Source organism: Xenopus tropicalis, chromosome 4 (genome assembly GCF_000004195.4).
Source record: "Xenopus tropicalis strain Nigerian chromosome 4, UCB_Xtro_10.0, whole genome shotgun sequence".
NCBI lineage: Eukaryota > Metazoa > Chordata > Amphibia > Anura > Pipidae > Xenopus > Xenopus tropicalis.
In genome coordinates, this window is record NC_030680.2 from 49,266,201 (window position 1) to 49,293,271 (window position 27,071).

The following is a 27,071-nucleotide window of genomic DNA, read 5'->3' on the forward strand; positions in this document are numbered from 1 at the left end:
TTTAAACCAATAAAAGTCAATAGGTGAATTGTGATTGGTGGTTGTTGCCCATTGTTGTAACCTCGAGTCAAAGTTACCCAGTGACAAACAGTGGGCACCCTGGCATAAATAGTGTGAGAATGACTGCCCACTTTCTCCAACTTTATACGGCAAACACCTAGTGACTATATTTGGAAAGTTTAAGAGCCCTGGAATTAATACTTAAATAATGGCATCAATTTAAATATAAACCAATGAAATTTAATGGGTGGAAATGGATTGGCTGTTGGTGGCTCCGCCCACTTTTTATAACCCTGAATACATAGTCAGTCAGTGACTGACTGTGCAAATCCTGACATAAATAGTGTGAGAAGGGCAGCATTTTAAATTTAAACCAAAAAAATTCAATAGGTGAAGTCTGATTGGCTGTTGGTGGCTCCACCCACTTTTTAAAACCTAAAAATGCAGTCCCATAGTGACCCTGGTGTTAATACTGTGAGAAAGGCAGCAGGTTGAATTTGTTTAACGATTAAGTCCGCTAAAGATCAAAAGTTATAAATACAAATCTTTACTATAATCCATTAAAAAATTATACCCCATGTATGCAGCCTTGGCATACATGATTTTTTAATGGATTATAATAAAGATTTGTATTTTTAACTTTTGATCTTTTGCGGAGTTAATCTTTAAACATTGTAATGTTTCCCTCTTTTGACCACTGTGGCTGCAAGACGTATAATACTAATTTAATTTACTTTGATTGATTTTTTTCTTAGTCTAACCATTTTTGTAATGTTTCAGCAAGTTGAATTTCCCCATTGAAAATCAATAGTTAAAATCTGTTTGGCTGTTGGTGGCTCCACCCACTTTTTCTAACTCTGAACCACAGTTACCTCGTGACTAGATCTACAATGTTTTGGGGACCTATGTATTAATATTTAAAGAATGGTAGCAATTAAAAACATATGAAGTCTATAGGTAAAATCTGATTGGTTATTGTTGGCCCCACCCACTTTTCTAAACTTGTCACCCAGTGACAAACTGTGCAAAGTTTGGGGACCCTGACATTAAACATGTGAGAATGGCAGCAGTTAAAATTTCCCCACTGAAAATAATGAAAGCAATGTGATTGGCTTTTGGCGGCCCCACCCACTTTTTCTAACATTGAGTACGAAGTCACCCAGTGACTGACTGTGCAAAGTTTGGGAACCCTGGCATCAAACCAATAAAATTCAATAGGTGAAATCTGATTGGCTTTTGGTGGCCCCACCCACTTTTCAAAACTAAAACTGCACTCCCCTTTTGACCAGCTGTGAAAAGTTTGGGGACCCTGGTGTTAATTCTGTGAGAATGGCATCAGGTTGAATTTCCCCATTGAAAGTCAATAGGTAAAATCTGATTGGCCTAACTCTGCAAAGTTTGGGGACCCTGGTGTTAATACTCTGAGAATGGCAGCAGGTTGAATTTCCGCCAAGACAATAGGTAAAATCTGATTGGCTGTTCACAGCTCCGCTCACTTTGGGGCACCCAACAATCATCATATTTTCATTCAGGCTGGCCCCATGACTATGTGATTCAAGTTTGGGGCATGTAGCTGTAAGCTGTAAGATAGACAGCAGTTTCAATTTCCCCACAAAAGTCAATGGGTGAAATTTGATTGGCTGTTGTTGGCCCCTCCCACTTTGGGTCATCCAACAAATGTCACTGTTTCAATCGGGGTGACCCCATGATTATGTTATTCAATTTTCAGGGGTGCAGCTTCAAAGCTATAAGAGTGGCAGCAGTTTGAAAATCTTCCCTGTCAAAGTAAATGGGAAAATTAGGGTGATCGGAGCAGTTCCACAAAAAGATGGGGGGATCGCTTATAAAAGCACAAGCAACCTGCTCCACTATATGGCGAACAAGTGTGGAGAGTTTGGGTGTTGTACCCCTAAAACTATAGGAGGGGTAGCATTTAGAAAATGGGCGGCGCTAAGAAGAAGAAGAAGGAGAAGAAAAAGCAGATTTCCCAGACTCTGTTCTTTCCAAAAATGTATCGTTTTCTGGGATATACCTTCTGTTAGTGGAATTTTTGGCCTTGAAATCTAAAGTATGCAGATTTCTGAAGCAGTGCTTTGGAAATTTGGTAGTGTACTGCTGGGAGTTTTTGACCTATACAAGTAAGAAAGCTCCATAAAACTATATATATTTGGTATTGGCACATTCAGGAGACATAGGACTTTCCAAATCAGTTGTATTTTTATGCATAAAATAATTTTTGTTTCTGGTATATGTGTTTATATTATGGCAAATATATTTTTCCCTATTTTTTAGACATTTAGAAGCCTACAGGTATATCTTGTTACAGAATTGGAATTACATAAAAATTATAGCATATTTTGAAAGCTTAGGTTGTCCTGAAAAAACGATATATTGTTTTCCTGGGTAAACTTAAAGTCCCTCCGAAGAAAGGCCCCTAAGGTGAAAGAGTGCAAAAAAAAAAACTGTCTGACATAAGTTACACTTTGACCACATCGGCTGGCAGTGAAAGCGTTAATGTATACACCAATAATAATGTTTTAAGTTAATATATTGTATACATCTTTATTTAAAGGAAAAGTAAAGCCACCAAGACATATTTGTAACTTTAGCATATCCAGAGCTACAGACATGTTTGAAAGCATTGATCACCACCTTTAGCTGTGTCCCTTCTGTTCCCAGCAGCCAGCTTTGTGATCAGCAAACAGCACATGCACACTGGCACCCAAACTGGCATATTGGGGTACTGTGAATTCAAGGTTGGACTGGCCCAAAAGAGCACTGGGAAAAGAACTAGTGTGGTGTAGTGCAGGGTGCTTGATTCACCTTTTCCTTGAAGAAGGTACAGTGAGGAACATAAGTATTTGAACACCCTGCGATTTTGCAAGTTCTCCCACTTAGAAATCATGGAGGGGTCTGAAATTCACATTGTAGGTACATTCCCACTGTGACAGACAGCATTTAACCCTTTCACTGCCAGCCATTTTGGACAAAGCGGAACTTCTACTGCCAGACAGTTTTTTAACCTTTTGCACTGTTTCACTTTAGGGGCCTTTCCTCGGGGGGACTTTTAGTTTACCCAGGAAAACAATATATAGTTTTTTTAGGACAAACAAAGCTTTCAAAATTTGGTAGAATTTTGGTGTAATTCCAATTCTGTAACAAGATATAGGCTTCTAAATGTCTACAAAATTTAAAAAAAAAACATATTTTCCATAATATAAACACACATACCAGAAACAAAAATTATTTTATGCACAAAAATACAACTGATTTGGAAAGTCCCATGTCTCCTGAAGTATGTAGCATGTAGGGGCCCCAATGTGAACATCATTCATCTATCATTTCAGCTGCTGCAAAATCCACACATTTACATTGTTTGCCGATTTTTATTATATTTCAGAAAATCGCCTAAAAATGTTGCAGTTTGCCGCAATTATCTCACACAATTTCTTGCATTCAAAGGCAAATCAGCCCCAATAGGAACACCAGAGGTCTACTGAACAGTTTGATGCCCAATATGCATATATATACCAAAGTCTGTGGTATGTACTGACCCCAAAATGAAAATAGCGCATATGGATTTTTGCCTGCCAACTCAGCTTTTGCATACAGAGCCCCCTGTCAGCGTATTATGTGCTGTACGCCCCCAAACTATACAGAAAAACCCAGAAAACAATATATTTTTGGAAAGTACACATTCTGACAAATCCAATATGGGTAAGGAGTCCTTTCTACACAAAAGTACCAATCTGCAAAGCTTTCCTAAAGTTAGTGGTTTTTATGACATTTCAGAAATTGTATAAAAATGTTGCAATTTGCCGCATTTATCCTACAATTTCTTGCATACAAAGGCACATCACCCCAAATAGGAACACCTAAGGTCTACTGAACAGTTTGATGCCCAATATGCATAGATATACCAAAGTCTGTGGTATGTACTGAACCCAAAATGAAAATAGCGCATATGCATTTCTCGCCTGCCTGCTTTTGCATACAGAGTCCCCTGACAGCGTATTATGTGCCGTAACACCCCCTAACTATACAGAGGCCCCCAGAAAACCATAGATTTTTGGAAAGTACACATTCTGATAAATTCAAAACAGGTAAAGTTATTTTTCGACACCAAAGTACCGCATGGCAAAGCTATGCTAATAAACAGATTAGGAATACTAATACAAGGATAAAAATGCAATAAAACCACAAAAATTGTGTAAATTGATGAAACAACAAAATAAGTCACACAACAGTGTAATTATTGGTTAGAATAGCTGATCCAATAGTCACGCTGCCAAAATAAAATTTTTAGGGAAAAAAAGGGGTAAAAAAAAAAGTTAAAAAAAAAATGTGTATACATGTGTGTACACATCTAAAATTTGTGTGACAGTGTGTAAGTGTGTATATAAGTATGCTAAAGTGTGCTAAAGAGTGCTAGAGTGTGCAAAATCTGAAAAAAAAACAAAAAAACCTGTGCTTAAATTGTGTGTAAATGTGTGTAAGTGTGTGTATTAGGCAAATAAAGAGCACTTACCATTAGAAGGTCTCAGGGATCGCAGGCAGGGGTCCTCTCTGTAGTACTCGCAGCACAGGAAGTGTGTGGGCGGCGCTGGGGGGGCAAGGAGCAGGGGAAGACACAGGACAAGCAGCAGACATGATGCGATTGCGTCTGCTGCTTGTAGGTCCGTGCTGCATCACTGGACCGACTTGCTAGCCCCCTTGGCTCGTTGCCGAGGGGGTTGGGGGCACAGCTGACTCTCTGCACCGGCGGCAAAAGCCACCGGTGCAGAGAGAATCGCATTAGTACCAATTACGTAGGTACTACGTTGTTGGCACATAACTGCCGGGGGAAAGGGTTAACATTATAAGTCTGTAGTGCAATTAAAATCAAGTCCCCCAGTGAACATTGTAGTAGTATGTAGTAAGACCCTATTGCACCTACCCTGCTTTCTCACTAGTGCCTTTGAGTTAAAGGTAGGTGCAATATGGTCTTACTACTCAGTCACATTGTTCACTGGGGGACTTTTTTAATTGCACTAGACTTATAATTAGCTAGACCGAGCACTGGCAATTTTTCAGGGTTTTATCCTGCCAAATATGTCACACTACACAGACCACAAAGTTATACATGGCAAGCATCAGATGTACTGCAAGCACCCCTAAACTTATACAGATGCTAGTTAGTGCAAAGGTGTGGTATAAAGATAGTTTGGGTGCATGTTTTAAATTGTGAAGACTTTACTTTTCTATCAGGTTTATTGGTAGCTCTGCAACATAGCACCATCTGGCATCTAGCTGTAAAAAGACCAGATTAGTAGCATTTAGGTCACTGTTTTTTGCTCCTCCTCAGCTATGCACATGCACATAGAAGTCCTCTTATGATGTCACAGCTATGCATGTGCAATTGCAGTTGCTTTTGTGTTTGCGGAACAGCTCAGAAGACCCATAAAAAGGTTCTGCATGTTTCAAAAACTCCGTATTAATATATACTTGCCCTAATGTAAAGCTACTTCATCTGGCTCCCCTCATGCACACACTGTGTGGCCATCATTAGGAAGTGGGTGGGGAACAGGCCTAAAGGTGGCCATACACGGGCCGATTGTAGTTGCCGATATCTGTCCTTGGACCGATTCTGCAGCTTATTGGCCCATTTAGGGGCAGCAACGACAAGCATGCCCGACTGATATCTGGCCTGAAATTGGCCAGATATCGATCGGGCAGGTTAAAGATTTAGTCGGATCGGGGAGCACATTGGGTCATTGATGCGGTCCCCGAACCGACTGCACCAATTGCCTCTGTTATAATCCAATTGTTTGGCCCCAAGGCCAAATTGGCCTAAATTTGTTTCTGATTTGTACCTATCAGAAACATTTCTTGTACTGTTCAGTCCTCCTGCTCTGGAATGTGCCTGGTTTTTAACTACAAGGAGCGTTGCTTCTTTCACCTGCAGGAAAGCGTTGACAATTGCAGCACAGAGAGCGTGAACATAAACCTTCCTACAGCCGAAAGAAGCTGCATTCCACACAGTTAAGCCATGCACATGATATAAATATATAAGAAATTGTGCATATAATCTACGACTGCACAATTCTGTCTTCCACTGTAGTCCCTCCAATATTATCTCAAACCAACGTGATATTCCCCCACAATGCATGATGGTTGAATGGTTCTACAGTAATAACCACATCTATTTACGCTGGAAATCTTTCGACTGCGCAATTTCCGGCCACACTAACCCCGCCCACCCTAAGGTTCCTACGGAGGCACTGAGTACGTATCCTGTAACCATGGCAACTGGCAAGCTAGGAGTCAAAGCAGTTGTTTGATCCCCAGCAGATTCCGTAAGGATCAACCCACCCTTCCTCTCTGTATTCTAATCTGCTCCTCAGTTTAGATTGTGTTCTCTTTATAGCCGTAGCGTAAGTAGTATATTTATCTCTCAATAAATTTACACACGCATATTGATGATATCTGTTTAGTTCATACGTTCCGTCTCTATTCAGTTGTGCGTCGATGCTGCTTTATGTTACCTTACTCTTATGTGAATTGCGGACAACAGAATTACAGCAACGTCGTGGGATTACTAAGGATCAGGGCTATGTTTTTTATGCTAATATTATTAGAGTTGTATGATTTTCCTTGGCAGTGTTCACAGGTTAGGTAAGAACAGTTTGGGGCTCATTTACTAACCACTGGGGGGAAATACACAATGTAATCTCGTTCATAGTGCCTCATTTTAGTGTAGTTACTGTCCTGGTGTGCGGTAAATGCTCGCCAATTACAGCTGTTGCTCAGAAATGTACAAAAAGGATCATAATAATGTTTAGCCTTTTATAAATGTCTTTATAAAATGGTTAATTTGATAAATGGTTACTTTATAATCTATAGCCACTCTGTTATCCTGGCACAGCAGGCTACCACTTATCTTAAACTGGTTATCTGTGCATCTATGCAATAGTGTTAATATCCTTTCTAGAAACCTCCATATCTGCATGCACCACAAGTTCAGGGAAAGGTAAGGGTGAAGACACATGAAACTACTTAGTAGCAGCTACTTGTCACAGCTACTAAACCACAGAAAATACCCTGCCATAGACGATACTGAGAATTGCCTTTGTTAAAACAGTCATAGAGACAATTATCAGTAAATGATTATCATTGTCTATTTTTGTAGCCATGACAAGTAGCTGCTACTAGTAGCTCCATGTATCTTAGGGCTGTGACAGGCGGGGAGATTAGTCGCCCCGTGATAAATCTCCCCGAAATGCCATCCCACTGGTTAGAATGTAAATCGCTGGTGGGATGGCATATGTGGCGCAGCGACTTGCCGAAGTTGCCTTGAGAGGAAACTTTGGCGATTTGCCATCCCACCAGCGATTTACATTCTAGCTGATGGGATGGCATTTCTGGGAAATTAGTCGCCCACGACAAGGGAGATTTGTCTTGCGGCGACTAATCTCCCTGTCTTTCACAGCCCTTAAACCTAGTATCCGTGTAAGCACTCTGATCTGAATTTATATGTAACACTCATTTCAACTGCAATGATATATAAATGCGGTTGTCCTAAAACCATTAAAATGCAGCATTGATTGGTGCATTCTGGTTTCATTCTGACTGTGTACCATTTTCCACAACCAAATTGACTTTTTTGTATTTGATATTGATGTAATGCAAATCAGGTGGTAGGTGTTTGTGGCTATGCCAGGTAAGTGCAGAGGGGTGTCTTTCTCTCAATTTATTAATCTGACAGACTAGATAGTCCCATTGTTACTTTTGTTTTTTGTTTTTTTTTTTTACAGTCATGTACGGACCCTGTAATTAAAATCTGTTTAAAATTAGTTTTTAATTATTGGGCTGTTTCCATGCCTGCATCCCTCCTTGGGTTATTTGTAGTGTGGCAGTGAAGATTTAAGTATTGGTGACCAGGTTAACTAACAGGCCAAGTGCAGAATTTCTGCTAAGTAGATCCACTGGATTGTTTTAGATTTAAAAGTATATGTTCTTATTGCTTAATAATATCACTGTAATAATAAATGACTATGTAAATAACTACTTTTCTTTCTATCAACCATAGGAATTTTACATTTGTATGAACAGCTCTTTTCAACAACTGCAAAGGGACATAGGACTTTGGAAGAAGCTTCTTTGTATATTAAGTTGGAAGCAAACAACCTGAGCTAACTATTCTTCCCTCTAATGGATCATTTTCCAGACTGAATGCGCTTTATAAATTAGTAACTATCTTAAGCCACATGTTTCATTTGTTCCGGTACTGTCAGATGGGCATTCGGAAAGGTGATTATTATTTAAAGTAGGGTTAATTCTCCTTGTTAGGTCCATTAGGAGCTACTGACGCATAACACATGATCTATTTTTAAAACTTCATTTAAAAAAAAAAAAAAAAAAAAAAATAGAACTTGCTATATCTGTCTGAGAAAAGGACCAAAACCAGTAAGCTGCAAAATGTGCTTATTAAAGGCAAGGAGTATATACTGGGATTAACATATATAAAACATGCTTTATACAGTCAATGCACTCCTTATATGCTATCTTACTCTTACTTTATTTGTTATGGGCATTAAATATTCAAAACCTACATTACTATTTTCCCATGACCAGGACGCATAACCAATTAACTAAATCTAAGTTATCTGCTTGTTTTTTCTTTAGATGTCAGTGTGCAAGAAGCAGTCTGTTATGACTGTGACTGATAAGGAGAGAGGGGAAGTCATTGCAGAGCCACTTCAACATTCAAGAAAAAATGGTTGGAGTTGGCCCCTGCACCTGCTGCAGCTTGTTGCCTGGTGCACCTTTCTTTTCTTTGCTATCATTGGATTTGGAATCTTGGTCCCTCTTTTGCCACAGCATTGGCTGGCAGCCGGTTACATTGTATCCTTTTTTTATGGTTAGAGAATACTTAAGTGAAATTAAGTCACTATATAAAACAATAAATGGAAGTATTGGGTAAAGTTCTTCACTTTATCTTTCATGTTTTTGAAATGTGACCCTTGGCATAGTTACATGGTGTTAAATAAAGACCAGAGTCCATCAAGTTCAACCCCTCAAAGTAAACCCAGCACACACAAACCTATACTGACCTATCTATACACTCACATACATAAACCATATATACCAACATAAATTCTAACTGTAGATTTTAGTATCACAATAGCCTTGGATACTATGCTTGTTCAAGAACTCATCCAGGCCCCTCTTAAAAGCATTAACAGAATCTACCATTACAATATCAATGCCTATCTGCCTATAATCCCCTCTAATGTACTTATACAGAGTAATCATGTCCCTTTGCAAGTGCCTTTTTTCCAGAGAATACTACCCCAACCATGACAGTCTAACTTCATAGTTTAAATCTTCCATCCCCTTTACCAGTGTAGTTGCACATTTCTGCACTCTTTCCAGCTCATTAATATCCTTCTTAAGTACTGTAGCCCTAAACTGCACTCCATACTTAAGGTGAGGTCTCACCTGGGACCTATAAAGGGGCAAAATTTTGTCCCTTGATTCAGTCTCCTTTTTTTATACAAGACAGCACTTTATTTGCTTTAGTAGCCACAGAATGACTGCCTGGAATTAGACAACTTGTTATCTACAAAAACCCCCAGATCCTTCTCCATTAAGGAATTAAGGATACCCCCAACACATTACCATTTAGTAGATAGCTTGCATTTATATTATTTCTACAAAAGTGCTTCACTTTGCATTTGTCCATATTGAACATTATTTTCCAATTTGCTGCCCAGTTTTACAATTTTGTTAACTTGCTCTGCAAAGTGGTAGCATCCTGCATGGAACTTATAGTTTTTTGCAATTTAGTATTGTCGGCAAAATTAGAAACAGTACTTTCAATGCTCATCTCCAGGTCATTAATATACAAGTTAAAAAGCAAAGTACCAGGGACTGACCCCTGCGGTACTCCACTAATAACACTGGCCCAATTAGAAAATGTTCCATTTACCGCCACTCTTTGTAATCTATCTGTCTCTGCAGCATTATCTCAAAGAAGACCATGTTATGATCACTGTTCCCAAAATGCTCACTCACACAAATGCTAGAGATGAGTTCAGTATTATTAGATATCACCAGGTCCAAAATAGAATCATTCCTAGTAGGTTTTTGAACTGCCTGAAATAAAAAAAAGTTGTCATTTAGCATATTTACAAACCTACTAGCTTTTTCTGACATTACTCCAGTCAGTGTCCGGATAATTAAAGTCCCCCATAATAACAACTTGACCTAGTTTTGAAGCCTCCCCCATTTGCAATAGTAGCTGGGCCTCATCCTCTTCACATATACGGGGTGGTTTATAGCATACACCAATAATCATTTTCTTTGTAACCTTTAGCCCTGCTGAAATTTCTACCCAAAGGGATTCCACATTTTCCTTGGTAATTTCTTTAGTACATGGCTTTAAATCTGACTTTACATAAAGACAAACCCCTCCACCCTTTTTAATCCCTCTGTACCTTCTAAAAAGGGTGTAACCATTTAAATGCACAACCCAGTCGCATGTTTCGTCCCAATTAAATCATAATTTTCAGTACATGCAATGGCCTCAAACATGTAGCGGAGATGACTACTTCTCCCTCTAATATTTACATTAGATAACAGAGACTTAAGGTCCCCAAGCGAGCGGATCTTCACCCGATATCCCCACCTACGGGTGGGCAATATTGGGTAGCAAGTGGCTTTAAAAAAAATAATCCGATCGTTTGGCCCTGGGGCCAAACGATCGGATTACATTTGCGGCCATGGGTCAGTTGGTTCAGGGACCGCATCAACGAGCCGATGCGGTCCCCGATCCGACTGGATTTTCTAACCTGGCCAATTTCAGGCCAGATATCGGTCGGCCAGGCCGCTCGTTTCTGTCCAAGGGACCGATATCGGCAGCTTCTATCGGCCTGTGTATGGGGGCCTTTAGAGCTAAGGGGAATATTGGGCTGTTTCCTCAGTAACAATGGAAGTTCCTCATCTGGTAAACTGTATGCACTCCTCCCCATGACCCTTTGCTAATGCCACGGCCCTCTCTACTCTAGCTTTTGCCATGAAAGAAGCTTGAACTTCTGCATTGCAGTGCCCTTTTAAACATCCCAAGTTCATAAAAATGTTAAAGAGGATGAATAGCCAAAAAAACAAAAAAAGACATTTTGCCCTGAACTGGCAATCTGTGTATTCTGGCAAATGCCAGAGGTGCTTCTATAAGCTGCCAAAGACAGTCACTAATTAGTGGGCTGGTGGCGGGATGTATGGGCCTCTGTGTACTTAAAATGCAATGGCCTATTTTGAATCCGAATCTAGGCCTGTCACCCATGGTTAAAGCTGCTCTACCGAAGGTGACATATCTCTTCAACATGACATGTAATAGTATAAAATTAAGATCGCTGCTAGTAAAATATATAACACATGTTGATCTTGCTTTATCACGGGAATTTCCCTCCCTTCACATTTTCCTGCGATAAAGCCAAATCGCAGTGAATAATAGGTTTTACTTGCGGCAATCTTAATGTTATACTACGGCAAGTTATTTCCAGGAGATTTGTTGCCCATGGTGGTGCAGATTTAATCACGAGCGACAAATCTGTGTGCCATCACCCTTAGAGCCGTTCATTACTATCTTCTTACAGGCATGGGCCATGCTGTTTAGAGTGAATGTTTGGCTCCATTCTCTTCTGTCTGGAAGGGTGAAAGATGTGTCTGCCTTTATTTCTCAGCAAAGCTTTTGTTGTAAGGCCAACAACAGCAGCGGCTTTTATACTTTCAGGTAGTGGATTTTCCCTCTGTTACATAGTTAAAGGACAAGGAAAGGCTAAGTCACGTGGGGGGTGCCAAAATGTTAGGCACCCTCAAGTGACTTTAATCGCTTACCTTGTACTCCGGGCTGGTGCCCCTGTTAGGCGAAAACAGCACCAGCCCAGAGTACCTGTAGCGAGCGCTTCCTCCTTCCTGCTTTGTCTTGCCGGGACCCCACGGCGCATGCGCAGTAGAGTGAAAAGCCGACTTCTCTGTTAAAGTTCGGCTTTTTCACTCTACTGTGCATGTGCGCGCACGCAAAGCAGGAAGGAGGAAGCGCTGCAGCTACCCCGAGCTGGTGCTGTTCTCTCCAAACAGGGGCACCAGCCGGGGTAAAAGGTAGGCGATTTAAGTCACTTGTGGGTGCCTAACATTTTGGCACCCCCAAGTGACTTTACCTTTCCTTGTCCTTTAAGTTGGGTTGAAAAAAAGACCAAAGTCCATCAAGTTCAACCCTTCCAAGCAAACCCTAGTGCACACACATAGACCCATACTGACCTATCTATACACTCACATACATAAACTACAGTGGATATAAAAAGTCTACACACCCCTGGTAAAATCTCAGGTTCCTGTGCTGTACAAAAATGAGACAAATATAAATTTCAGAACTTTTTCCACCTGATGTGACCTATAAACTGTACCACTCAATTGAAAAACAAACTGAAATCTTTTAGGCGGAGAGAAGAAAACCAAAAAAACTAAAATAATGTGGTTGCATAAGTGTGCACACCCGTAAACTAATACTTTGTTGAAGCACCTTTTGATTTTATTACAGCACTCAGTCTTTTTGGGTATGAGTCGGCATGGCACATTTTGACTTTGCAAGATTTGCCCACTCTTCTTTGCAGAAACACTCCAAATCTGTCAGAGTGTGAGGGCATGTCCTGTGCACAGCCCTCTTCAGATCACCCATCAGATTTCCAATCGGATTCAGGTCTGGGCTCTGGCTGGGCCATTCCAAAACTTTAATCTTCTTCCGGTGAAGCCATTCTTTGTTGATTTGGATGTATGCTTTGGGCCATTGTCATGCTGAAAGATGAAGTTCCTCCTCATGTTCAGCTTTCTAGAAGAAGCCTGAAGGTTTTGTGCCAATATTGACTGGTATTTGGAACTGTTCATAATTCCCATCTTAACTAAGGCCCCAGTTCCAGCTGAAGAAAAACAGCCCCAAAGCATGATGCTGCCACCACCATGCTTCACTGCGCGTATGGTGTTCTTTTGGTGATGTGCAGTATTGTTTTTGCGTCAAACATATTTTTTGGAATTATGGCCAAAAAGTTCAACCTTGGTTTCATCAGACCATAACACCTTTTCCCACATGCTTTTGGGAGACTTCAGATGTGTTTTTGCAAAATGTAGCCTGGCTTGGATGTTTTTCTTCGTAAGAAAAGGCTTTCATCTTGCCACTCTACCCCATAGCCCAGACATATGAAGAATACGGGAGATTGTTGTCACATGTACCACACAACCAGTACTTGCCAGATATTCCTGCAGCTCCTTCAGTGTTGCTGTAGGCCTCTTGGTAGCCTCCCTGACCAGTTTTCTTCTTGTCTTTTCATCAATTTTGGAGGGACGTCCAGTTCTTGGTAATGTCACTGTTGTGCCATATTTTCTCCACATGATGACTGTCTTCACTGTGTTCCATGGTATATCTAATGCCTTGGAAATTCTTTTGTATCCTTCTCCTGACTGATGTCTTTTAACAATGAGATCCCTCTGATGCTTTGGAAGCTCTTTGTGGACCATGGCTTTTGCTGTGGGCTGCGACTAAAAAAATTTCAGGAAAGACCAACTAGAGCAGCTGAACTTTATTTGGGGTTAATCAGAGGCACTTTAAATGATGGAAGGTGTATGCTGACTCCTATTTAACATGATTTTGAACGTGATTGCTTAATTCTGAACACAGCTAAATCCCCAGTTAAAAGAGGGTGTGCACACTTATGCAACCACATTATTTTAGTTTTTTTTGTTTTCTTCCCTCCACCTAAAAGATTTCAGTTTGTTTTTCAATTGAGTGGTACAGTTTATAGGTCACATTAAAGGTGGAAAAAGTTCTAAAATGATTTATCTTTGTCTCATTTTTATACAGCACAGGAACCTGACATTTTACCAGGGGTGTGTAAACTTTTGATATCCACTGTATATACCAACATCAATACTAATTGTAGATTTTAGTATCACAGTGCCTTCGAAATTATGCTTGTTCAAGAAATCATCAAGCCATTCTTAAAGGCATTAAGAATTATTCACCCCGGTGGCAAGTGTAAATAGAAATGTATTTGCTTTATACATCGTTACACATATATGTATGTATGTATATCTTTATTTATAAATGTATAACGAAATGTATCACTTCTTCCAACTTTACTTTATTATCCAGTACAGTTGTTAAAACTAAGTTTATCCTTAATTACTGGCTCTCAGTGTACTGGAGTAATGTTTACTTTCCACTGTGTTGTCCACTTTCTGGCTGTTACCATTGATCCTGCTGATGACAATGTGCAGGCTAAGGGCTCTCATGGCCCTCTACCAGTGTTTGATCACAACAAGCATGCTCATGTTATTGAAAACATGCATTGTTATATCTGTGAGGTGGATGTGTAAGTAAAGGATGACCTTTGTTTTAACTTACTTTGAATAATTCAGGTCACATGTCATTGCCATTTAGGACTAACCCACCAGGTTTCATGAGTGCACTCATTAAGGTCCCTCAGCATTTATACACACTGGTAATTAGGCCACATTTAAGAGTCATTACACAAGTATTCGATGCACCAGTGTAATTAGCCTGCAGATTGCTGGCTGCATTGTGTTTTGTAGAATTTTTTATATTCGTGAAGTAATGTGTATTAGCACTTTATCAAATAAACTTTAAAACTCCTTTATTTTCTCAGCAGATTAAATGTCTACTGAAAAATAAATGTCAGTGATTACATAATAAAGCACTATTATACATAAATTTACAGCACTATCGTGATTTTACTTAAGAAATGTATTTCAGGAAAATGTATACATGCTAAAAAAAGTGTACAGGTTGAGTAAAGTGTACAGTGTAAAGGTTGGAGTAAAATTAGCATTTGACTGTAATATATATATATATATATATCTTCGTAAATATTCCAAGCTTTAAGGAAAATGAAAGTTCTCATCAATCATACATTGCTTTCCAAAGCACATTAAGTGAAACACTACAAATAAAGAAGACATCAGCAAGTATGCAAACTGATGTTGCAACACAACTCAGTGACAACAGAAACAAATATAAGCAGTGCTATATAGCTGGAGTTGTTGGTACAAGATAACTAGAAAAACACACACTGTATAGTAAATGCATCAGATGAGTGGAAAAGTTTACTAAGGGTCTACAAACATTTATTTTTCTAATATTAGCCATCAGAAAATTGCAGGCTTTCTCATAAAAACACATTTTTCAGGGACTTGTCTTTAATTGAGAGGTATAGCCGCCTTAAGAAAAATTGCTTACACCAGAATTTTAATTGCCCCATGATGTGCATGTTTTTGTTCATGTCATATTTAAAAGCAGAGGAAAGGTTGTTCTGGCATGTTGAAAGCCACTGTTCTGTGTTCTTTTATTAGTTAATTGCTGACACATGTAACCAGACCATTATCCACTGGTGATGCAATAAAAAACCAAGCAATTGTTGGCAAGTAGTATGAAATGCATCATGCCACAGCTTACTGTGAAATTGTTTTTACAGGGGTCCCAAGTCAAAGCACTGCAGTATATGCAATAAATGCGTCAGTAATTTTGATCACCACTGCAAATGGCTGAATAACTGCGTGGGAGAAAAAAACTACTGGTAATTAAAGTGGATATTTATTTTTGAAAATAATTATGCAAAATGCAGATAGAAACTAAAAATAGGTCAGATGGTGTCAAACATAAATATCAGTCATGATGCAGAAAATTCTGTCTTGGAAATCTGCAGAGGACCTTGTTCCATACTGAAATCATTAACGAGAATACACCAGGTTTTTTTTCTTCAGTGAAAAATTTGCAGTTGAGCTATGTTTTTCATGGTAATTTCATGATAATTGTTTCATGTTCTGAACTTTGCCTATATATGTGATGTTGCATAATGCTTGTGTAAAGGGTCATAATGTGCTCAAAAAGAAAGTTAATGTTCTTTTGTGCCCATTCTAGGCTGTTTTTCAATTGCCTGATTTCTGCATTCTTGGGTACATTTCTGCTCAGTACAATATCAACATATGTGTTTGTTGAATACTTTGTTGATCCAGCAATGTTGAGAACCAGCCAGCAGTTTGAAGGTGTGTTTCTCTTTGTTTATTATCTATAAATTTCTTAGGGGGGTGAGGTTATGTTTGTTTTCCTGAATGTAAAGGTTTTAGTAGAGGGGGTGCAGATTGCGTAAGTGTTGGGTGCTGGCATTGATTAAGGTAACAGGGCTTATGTCTGCAAATGCTGTGACCAACTTGCACCTTTCCCCATAAGTTGCAAGTAACAACACTCTTGTTAAAGGTATTTTTGTCAAAGTGTGCTCCTTGCACTTCTGTAGAGTGCTTGGCACTACTGCGTCTTTCCTGCCTTCCATTCCAAATTGGGCACTGCACTACACCTATTGACTCATAATTTCTGGAGCTTTAACAACCTCTGCTCCAGGTGGTAGATTGTAGATTGGTTCCCTTAGTGACCCGTGTCAATATTCACACTTACACTGAAAGAATAAGGCGCTTTCGTCACTTGCGTGCCAAATACCTAAAAATTATGCCAGACAAGACTTTTAAAGTATTCACCTCAATGGTTTCTGATTTGCAACAAAACAGCATGCACATTTTTTTATTTGGACCGTGGTAGGATGCAATGCAATTGCACTGTTTGTGTCTGCAATGATGTAGGCATTGTGGGGTGAAAAGTGCATTGTGGAGAAAAAAAATATGCAAAATATGCAAAGTGCACTTTGCTCACTAAGTGAATGCACCCTAATACCTTTGACCCTCATGCTGGACCTCAGTGGGTCGTGTGAATTATGGCCATCCGCAAACCCCATGCAGACCAAATTTTCTTCACTACTAAATCCAAATAGCCTTCAATCAAATAAAAATATTTGGCTTTCTGCATCAAAACCACCAAGTTTCTGTTTATGAAACAATCATATCTCTTAATTTTGCAAAAATGCCCCTTTGCATACAGCAATTTTGACATGATTTCTTGTGGGCAACAAAATGTCCTATTTGCCATTGCCTTTAGACAAGAAAGACTGAATCAGCTTCTAGCATCAGGAACTATCACTAAGGGGCTGATTTACTAACATTTATTTTTTTTCTTGCCTTCAAAGTCATATAAACTTGACATGGTATTAATTTGAATTAAACTCGATTATTGTTGTATTTATAAAATGTCACAATAATGCTGTTATTGGTCGTACAAAAATCAAAAATTTTTCGAACTAGAGTTAAAACTTGAAAAATTTGAGTTTTAAACGGATGGTTGTTTCAATAAATCCTTTATTTTTCTGAAACAGGAATTGTTCCAGCAGCCATTTTAGGAGCATTGGTGCTCATTCTTGGAAAACAATAATGTGTTTTAGTTTCATTTGAAACTGGGAAAAATAGAAAACCACTATGGGATTCTTTATTTTTCTGAAACAGGAATTGCTCCAGCAGCCATTTTAGGAGCATTGGTGCTCATTCTTGGAAAACAATAATGTGTTTTAGTTTTATTTGAAACTGGGTACAATAGAAAACAACGATGGGATTAACTTCCTTAAAAATGTGTCAAGGACAGGCTGTCAATGACTATTCTAAGCCTCCATAGGACTCAATGGTACTCGACAGATTAAACCTGCTAAAAAAAAGTTAACTAAGGGGGAGATTTATTAAGACACGAACGCTCTGAGCGTTCATTTGAACACTCCGAGCGTATTTTTGCCGACTTTTTTGTACGCTTGCACGACTTTTCGGCGGAAAGGTTCTGCCGCTGTTTACAGGCGTTCGGTATGAAAATTTCATGACTTTCGGATCGCCAATATGATATTATCGTGCCTAATATGATTTTTTTGTAAGCATTTTCATGATATTTGTGATTTTTAGAAATTATCGTATCCAATCTGAATTTTTCCCATTCGGGATTCGAACGTGTGTTTTAATGAATCGGCCCCTAAATGTGGGAATCAGCCCACAAATTATGGGAGTTATTTTCGAAATGTTTCAGGAACAGTTTCCAAACTAGAAACAATATCAGAAAAATTGAGTACTGGAGAAAACCTATTTGTAAATCTCAAAAATATTTAGAAGTAAAAAAAAAAATCTACTTTATCTCAAAATTGCCTTGTAAATGTGCCCCTAGGTGATTACCTACATTTCATTTATGTTTTGTTCTGCATGGTTTATATTATTTTATTATGTTTTTGTTTTTCAGCAATACAAAACCTCTCGGACGTCTGGTTCGTTTTCCTTCCCTCTGCCCCAGTGGAGACAAAAGCCCCTGCAATACTTGCCTTAGCAGCAATTGTGTCTGTCATGGGTCTCATCACAATATTGCTGATTGGACAACTGCTTTGCTTTCATGTCTACCTTTGTAAGTATCATAAGCTCTGACCAACTGACTAATTTTATACCAAATAAAAATGTAAGCTTGTTACATACATTCATTGGGAGCTTATCTTATATAGGGCAACTTATATTTCCATTGATCTATAATTATACCTACTGTATGTTTCTACTAGTATAGCAGCCCTATACAATATTTTTTGCATTCCTGGGGACCTCCATGAAGTTCATAACTCCCATTCTTAATTGATGGCATTAAGGCATGGGTCAAAAAAGGGGAGCAATGAAAGGGCATGCTTAAGGGCAATTTATTATCTTTTTAAGAGGAAGTTTTTAAGGTTCAAACTGTTAGCATGATGATACACAAACGTATACTCTGAGACAATCTGCTTTACGGTTCATTCTAAGGTTTTTTTTTTTTTATTACGATTACATTACTTTTTTTTCCAAGTCCTCTCCCAATCTTATTTTAGACTATCATTTAAACCTAACACTTTAAATGCGTAATTAAAAAAAAGTGAATTTAAAAACTACAATCAAGTAATAAATGTAAAACATCCTCTATAAGGCTGTGGTACATGCAGCATTTTGTGCAGCTGTTATTCCTTGATCACTCCTTGTTTACTTGAATTGGAACCACCTCAGTCTCCTTACATTAGGAATTAGCAGTTATTGTGGGGGCTAGATGACCTGTGAAACCTAGGCAGTTGAAGTATTTTGCATGGCACCACAAGTAGCATCAACTCTATGGGGATTAATTATCAATGTTTGTATTTTTTCTGTGATTAGTTTTAAATCGTGAATTTGACTAATGGTTTAAAAAACACAAATCAAATTTCCATATCATTAAGTGAAAAAAACAAGAAAACTACAACTCCTCCTACAACTACTAACAAATCCTCTACCCCGGTTCCGCTTAGTGTGGGGGTGCCTCAGGGATCTGTGCTTGGTCCTTTGCTGTTCTCCCTGTACTCTCTCTCTTTAGGAGACCTTATTTCTTCTTTTGGTCTTAAATATCACTTATATGCAGATGACATCCAGATATATTTAGACACCCCTGCACTAACTGCTGATGTTCAAACCCAGATTGGTAACTGCCTCCTGGCTATCTCCTTCTGGATGAACCAACGCCACCTCAAACTTAACCTAGCTAAAACAGAGCTCATGGTCTTCCTGCCCAAACCTGGCCCTCCTCCTTTCACCATTACTATTGATGGCATGACCATCAACCCTGTAGATTTTGCACGCTGCCTTGGGGTTATCTTTGACCAGTCACTCTCCTTCTCTAACCATATTAATAACACTGCCAAAACCTGCCGTTTTTTCCTCTGCAATATTGCCAAGATACGCCCCTTTCTTTCACAAGTACCAGCTAAAACACTAATCCATGCCCTTATCCTTTCCCGCTTAGATTACTGCAATCTCTTACTAACCGGCCTCCCAGACTCCCACCTCTCTCCCCTGCAATCAATTTTAAACTCTGCTGCCAGGATCCTCCTGTTCTCTCCGAAGAGGGAACCTGTTCAGCCTCACTTAAGCTCTCTTGCATGGTTGCCTGTTAAGCAAAGGATAGCCTACAAAATCCTTCTGCTCACATTCAAAGCCCTTCACTCCTCTGCTCCTCACTACATTTCTTCACTCGCCTCCCTGCATGTTCCTGGTCGTCTCCTCCGCTCCTCTCAGAGCCTCCGTCTTTTTACACCATCCACACCCACTGCGCACTCTCGTCTTAAACCTTTCTATTTCGCTGCTCCTTACCTCTGGAACTCTATCCCCGAATCCCTCCGTAGGGAACACTTACCCACTCTCTTTTTAAGAAAAAGCTTCTGCTAACATTCAAAGCCCTTCACTCCTCTGCTCCTCACTACATTTCTTCACTGGTCTCCCTGCATGTTCCTGGTCGTCTCCTCCGCTCCTCTCAGAGCCTCCGTCTTTTTACACCATCCACACCCACTGCGCACTCTCGTCTTAAACCTTTCTATCTCGCTGCTCCTTACCTCTTGAACTCTATCCCTGAATCCCTCCGTAGGGAACACTTACCCACTCTCTTTAAGAAAAAGCTCAGCTGTTACCTTCTGGAGCACTAAAACATTATTTTGCCCAGTCCTGGACAAATGCCCATACCTGGTGCACTCTTACCTTCCAGTTTGTGCCTGTATGTTACCCAACCACTTAGATTGTAAGCAGGGGCAGGGACCTCCTTCCTACTGTGTCTCATCATACCACATGGCACTTATATATATATATATAAGATTTTACAGCACTGCGTACCCTTGTGGCGCTTTATAAATAAAGTTATACATACATATGAAATTTAAACCAAAATGTTAACAATATGCTCAATTTGTGTTTTTAATTCTTTTTTGAGCTTTGCGACCCATTAAAAATGAAGGGAAAATACAAATTTAAGCTGTTTTTAATTCTGATTTTTTTAAAATAAAGAAGGTAATTCGCATTGCATTTTATTTTTGTTTTTAAGGTTATGAAGAAAAACAAATGTGAAAATTATACAAATTTGAATTTTGATAAATAGGCCTCCCCATGTGCCATAGCACTGACAATGATGATGATGCAAAATGACTAATTGCATTTAAATAAAAAATTAATTACTTTAATAAAAAAACATTTTTAGGAGAATTATGCTGGAGTAAATGTGACATATTTTGTTTGTTAAAAGTTTAAAATGTTTAACTTTTATCTGTTTTATGCATAATGAAGCCCTTAGTTAAAAAAAACAGTTGACAAAACACAAATAAACTTTTCTTGGTACAACTAAACAAAGAGCATGTATGCACAGTGCTGAACTGCAGAGTATTTCAGTATGTTCTTATTAATGCTTGTAAACTTGTGGGATACACAACAGACACTTTTATTTGCTTTAAGGCAGTTTATTTAACAGAGGGTTGCCCATTTCAGCATACAAATCATAAATTATAAAAGTAAATCCTGCCGTCTGGGTGCTACCTTCACACATTGGAGTTCCTTCACTAAACTGGGCCCTTTGTGGACTACCAGTAAGAAAACACAAATGGTTGGCGTCGCCCCTGTATGAATTATCCAGCCATAGTTTATTCTCAGTGTGTTTACTGTATATTTTCCTCCCACAGTGTGGAACAAACTCAGCACTTATGAGTATATAATGCACCAGCGTCAGAAGCAAGAAATGAAATCAAACAGTCGGCATAATGAAGACGGCGAGAAGTCTTTGGCAGGCCATCCTCCGTTGCAGGTGAGAAGTGCGTTAATATTCAAAAATAGCAGCAACTGGCTAGACTCCTTGATAATATAAACTTAGATATGTTTATCAATATGGCAACTGCCAGTCCCACTGCACAAACCTGACTTGGCAGACTGATATGATAGAATGGGGCCATTTTGAACAGTGAGGTTGTGGTTGTTTGGGAAGGGGGCTTGTGCAAGGGCCCTAAACTGGCTTAGAAGGATTAGTTTTGCAACCAGCCACCTTCAGAGCACCTTAATTTACTTCTGGAAATGTTTCTGAGGAATCTTGCCTACTCTTGTTTATTAATACCTGGCTATCTATTGGTCCATACATTTAGCCAAATAATATATTTGCTGTGTAAAGTTGAACTATTTCCCAGATTTTTGCTGGTAACTGTGGTATTTTTTTTTTTTTTTAGGAGGAGAGCTTTGGAGGAAGTCTTATTTATACAAACCCAGATGTTCAGATAGAGGGTCCTTCATCCAGGTCATTAAAGAGAGAGTGAGTACGCCTCTAAGAAGTGGCTTGAATGCTGCCTAAATTTTGCACAGTTTATAGCAAAGGCTGCTTACTTTTGATAAGCCTCAAAGGCATCGGGTGCTAACATGATATGATATTTGTTCTCAGTTCCCCCATACATGAAACAAACAGCTTCTCTTCTCTTTTTTATTTTTTTTTTAGGTTTTGGGTAAGACTAATGGTGTATTTTATTTACAGACAGGCCTCTCTAATAAGGAGAGATTACTAGGGTGTTAGGAACACTATTTGTGCAGCTAACCTATTAACTAATATTATGGTTATTTCTAGTGACTATATAGTATGCTTTGTTTGCTACTGCAGAATTACTTGGTGAGGATTGTGTCACTGACTTCTTTTCAAATGTAGAAGGTTTTACCATCCAGTTCCTTTTTAATAAGAAAATGTTAAAATTTATTTTGTCTTTTATTTATTAGTCCAACTCTTTCGGTATGGGGGCATTGACAAACATTGCTGATAAAAGAGCAGTCTTAACCAGAGCATTGTCTCATTCTCCTTGTGGATCTAAAATAAAATTTATTTTAACTGAAGGTCCCTAGCTTTGTTTACTTTACTGTCTCATAGACAAAAGCGCATGTGGCCCCCAAAATATTAAATACTTCTCCCATGCTACATTATTCCTTTAAACTTTGAGTTCAGCCTCACTTGTAATTCTGGTGAGGCCTGAATGGACTCTCAAACACTAATGTCCTCTTATATTGTGCTGGACCCCTAGCTCAAGATATTGCACAGGGAATGGTGAGGCATTAAGGCTTACATTTTTCATTTCAAAGATAAAACAGTTTATTACAGTTGTGTCTTCTGTTTTCCTAATTGTAATTTTTATTACTATAATCTGCATGTGAGCTATGTTGAACAAATGTAAACACCTCTGGTAGAGAACACCTTCTAGGCATTTTGTTTAAAAGGTCATAAGTTTTGTGTTCAAGCTTTTCACTTAAACCTTTTCATGATTAATCAGTTGCCCTATGCTAGCCAGTCATGACGATAATGCAGATGATTCAAACACACGCCCTTCATTAAGTGTGGAGAAGAAGCCAAGAAAGGTGGGTAGTATTTATAAAGAAGAATATTTTATAACCTAACCACTGTTATGCAAAACATAAAGTACATATTTTGCATAATTTTCAAAATAGAAAATAAAAAGACTGTTACGTGGGTATTCTGTTTTGTATAATCTTGTCTATAAACATGGCTTGTCAAATATTTGGCCCACCGTACTGAAAAAGACAGCACTGGTATTTAGCAAGTCTGTAAATGTTCATATTTTGTGTTTTATCCTTTATCATCACTGCTACAGCAACACTGTTCAGATTGTGCTAACAATTCACTCACAATTGCCCCAGAGGAAACACACAAGTTGATCTGATTGTTTCCACAATTATGTTGTTTGCTGAACAGTTCCTGAGATCTTTAAATGTTTAAAAAAATATTCTGACAAAATTCTGTAAACTGCAAGACGTTTTCGGTTCTGTATGATCGCAGAAAATTTAAAATATGTATTTGTCCTGCTAACAGAAGAAGAAAAAGAAAAGAAAAAAATCTAATAGAGTTACGCCAGAAGCTCCCAAATGCCATTTTGTGGATGGACATAGTCCCCGTGTGCTTCTACCACCACCCCATGCAGGTAATGGCCACAAAGAAATGCTAACCATCAAAGGAGACCTTCATTTAAATTCATATTTATATGTATGCTGTACATGGAAGCATCTTAGTTGGTCTTCATTTTATACCTGCTGTTTTGTTCGGGATTACTCCGACAGGACTTTAATATAATATCTGGTTACTAAGGTCAGTAACCTAGGTTTCTGATCTTGTACATAAAAAAATATATATATAATTATAAGCAGTGTTCTCTCTAAACTCATGCACAATACGCTACACACTTTTTCTGTGTGAAAACACAGAACAATATTCATATAGCCAAAGGGACAGTAAAGGGAAACAATAAATGTAGGTTGCTTGTATAAATCAAAGTTAGGCAGTAAGCATAAGGAGTGAGTTAAGCCATTTGTGCACCTGTAATACATAATTTATTTGAAAGTGATCATTTTACACTGATATTCAAACTGCAAGAGCAAAAGAAGTGATGTGATTTAAATGATTTTTCATTACTTTGTTTGACCATTATCTTTAAAATGCAAATTATACCCCCCTGTACCTGCAGATTAAAATATGATGTAGCCCAGATATGGCATTGCCTTTTTAATATACATTTTGTAAGTTTTGAAATTAAATAAATAACATTCATTTGTCAAGCCATTAAAAAAAAAATCTGTATATGGAAAGTACAAAAAAGGTAAACTAATAAGCTTGTTTGTTGTTTTTGGATATGCTGCGATTAACTTTTCACCAGCTTAAAATCTACATTTTGGCCACTTCTGACTCCGACAATGTTGTAGTTGGGTCTTTACCTCTACTTGGAATTTTGTCACTTTTTCACTGTAGCTTGATTGCTACAGTCCCATTGGCAGTGTTGTGATTGAAAGAATGCTAGAGGAATAAGAAAGGACCTACAAAAAAGAAAAGCACAAAAAAAATTACAAAGGATTTTCTTTCAGATTACTGGTGCTTAAACCGGTACCATTTTGTATTTTAGGTTAGTGCAAAGGTATGTTTGGGTTGAGGTAGTAGTCCACTTTGTATTCCAAATTTTTCACCAGGTCACAATTTAGGTCAAACCAAAGTCACACATAAATGAAACCTGGTTATAATAGTCAGTCCTGCAGTGCTAAGGATCATAAACACAGTGGGGGGGTCAAACACTGGGCAAATGTGCACTTGGGCAGTAAACCATGGCTACCAATCAGAAGTTTACTTTTATTGTTCTACCTGCTGCTTGCTGGAAAAATCTAATCACAGATTGCTTGTTGTGGGTTACTGACCAGGTGCAAATTTGCCCGGTTTTTATTAATAAGCCCTAGTAAATGCTCTCAAGTTTTTTTACTGGCCTTCAGGTAGGGCCATCCTGGGCTTTTCTTTTGTTTCCCCTATCTTTTTTTGCCCTTATAAAGTATATTACATAGATATATGCTGTGCATCCCCTAAAATGAAACAGAAAGTACTAGTAATCAAGAAGAAATAAAACATATTTCTTTCTGGATGCAAATTTCCATGGCAGTTCTCCAGGTTCAGATCTCTTTTGTGTTTTTCAGATCATCTTGTTTCTTCTACACCTTCCACTTTGGCTGTACCAATGCCTGCTTTTTCATCCCGTTTATTACCTGTTTTGGCTCCCATCAATGGCCATCTGATCCAAGCTGCTGGTCCACCTGCGGAATACCACTCCGACTCTGCAGAGTCAATGGAGGAAATCCCCGTGGCCCAGACTCATCTTGGGAGCTCTTCCATGAGTGAAAATCTCTTTTACAGCCAGCAAAATCCCAAAGGGTTGGGTGTTAAATTTGAGCAGAGACAGAGTTACGTGTTGCCACATACTATGCACCAGAAGTTTGAACTCCGTCCTAAAGTTCCCTCAATTTTTGTCAGTGAGAGTAGTGGAGCACCTTTGGCCAATGGACTTCAGGCAGAATCAAAAATGCAGAACAATCATTCTGTGTTGTACAACAAAATGTGGGTGGCAAAGGGTAAAGAAGGGGAGCAGGTTCTCTCCATGGCTAATGCAGAATATTTAACTATTAGTAATGGAAATGCATTAGCCTAATAATTCTTTTTTTTTAATTAAAACATAATTTAACATATACTTTATTCTTAATAAAATACTTTTTGTACTGAACCTTCCAGTATATTGTTTTCATTATTTTTGTGTAGGCTCAATGCAGCTGTATGATAGGAATACAACAAAAGGCTGGACTATTTGCCAACACACACTAGTTAATGAACAGGGCAGTCAGTGCAAGAAAAATATGTATTTAATGTCAACCATAGGCTATGCAGATATGAAGGAATGCCATTTCCACAGAACACAATCTGAATTCTGAAAAGCCATTACTAAAGCACCATGTGTGACTTGCGTAACAAAGCTGTATCTAAAAGTAAAATATAGAATGTCTGATGTGCTGTGTAAAAACTGCTCTAATTTAAGAAAACCCCCAACAAACATTTCAGTCATTCCTGTACTAGGACATAATCTGAACACTTATATAATAAATATTGGGGGGTGACAACAAACACTGACAAGGAACTCTCCCAATGCTTCTTACTTCTGGCTTCAATACTTCTTACTTTTGAGATAAAACTAAATTGTGTTGGAGACTAAAGGTGGCCATACACAGTCCTTTAGACTGATTCGGCAGCTTACTTACCATGTATGGGTACCATCGACGGGCCTCCCTGACCATCATCTGGCCTGAAATTGGCCAGATCTTAATCAGGCACGTTTGATTTTTCCAGCAGATCAGGAGCCACATCGGCTCATTAATGCAGTCCCCAAACTGATAGCACCTGTGCCACCCATAGGTGGGCTTATTGGGAAAAGATCTGCTCGCTTGGCGACCTTGACAAATGAGCAGATCTTACAGTGTATGGCCACCTTAAGAGGCAGGTTTATCAATATATATATCTGTTCATTCCTAATGTATTTTTAGAAGTGTATTTATCAAATGGCAAACTCTAACTTTTACAGAATTCTAAAATAGATCAGTTCCTATAGCAAGAAGGAAATCAGGAACTCTTATAGTGTTGTATTTATAATACACTTAACACCCAGTGTTATAGAAAATGCCAAAGTGTTTTCCTTTTTATATTCTAAACAAATAGTACATAGAATTAGATGTTCTGTGGGTTCATGCAATAGATAGTTCATCCGAAAGCCTCCACGATTTAGTAGAAGTGCCTCCTTACAAACCAATGGTTGGAGGTGTTGTCTGTAGTCATTAAATTAAGCAGATCTCCCCTTTTCTTCAGATTCCAATTAAAGATAAAAATCCAAATAGTATAATACCGTTTAATATATAAAATCATTAAAACAAATTGCACTCACATTAAGGGGCTGATTTACTAACCCACGAACGGG

General features: G+C 38.6%; 1 protein-coding gene across 3 annotated transcripts; it reads left to right on the top strand.

Annotated features, from left to right (window-relative positions):
- Positions 1–6,250: 6,250 nt before the first annotated feature.
- On the top strand, positions 6,251–25,832 carry zdhhc1 (zinc finger DHHC-type containing 1). 3 transcript variants are annotated; one of them, XM_018093487.2, is made up of 13 exons: positions 6,275–6,413; positions 6,498–6,654; positions 8,069–8,289; positions 8,665–8,883; positions 14,230–14,405; positions 15,525–15,626; positions 15,971–16,095; positions 18,206–18,364; positions 21,444–21,565; positions 21,978–22,060; positions 23,058–23,142; positions 23,615–23,723; positions 25,252–25,832. In XM_018093487.2, the coding sequence occupies exons 4-13, from the start codon at positions 8,665–8,667 to the stop codon at positions 25,758–25,760; spliced, it is 1,689 nt and encodes a 562-aa protein (XP_017948976.1). In that variant the 5' UTR covers positions 6,275–6,413; positions 6,498–6,654; positions 8,069–8,289; the 3' UTR covers positions 25,761–25,832. The 3 variants fall into 3 exon arrangements, with proteins under 3 accessions (XP_012817665.1, XP_017948976.1, XP_002937368.1); XM_012962211.3 differs by lacking the exon at positions 6,498–6,654 and having other exon boundaries at positions 6,251–6,335; XM_002937322.5 differs by lacking the exon at positions 6,498–6,654.
- The last annotated feature ends 1,239 nt before the right edge of the window (positions 25,833–27,071 follow it).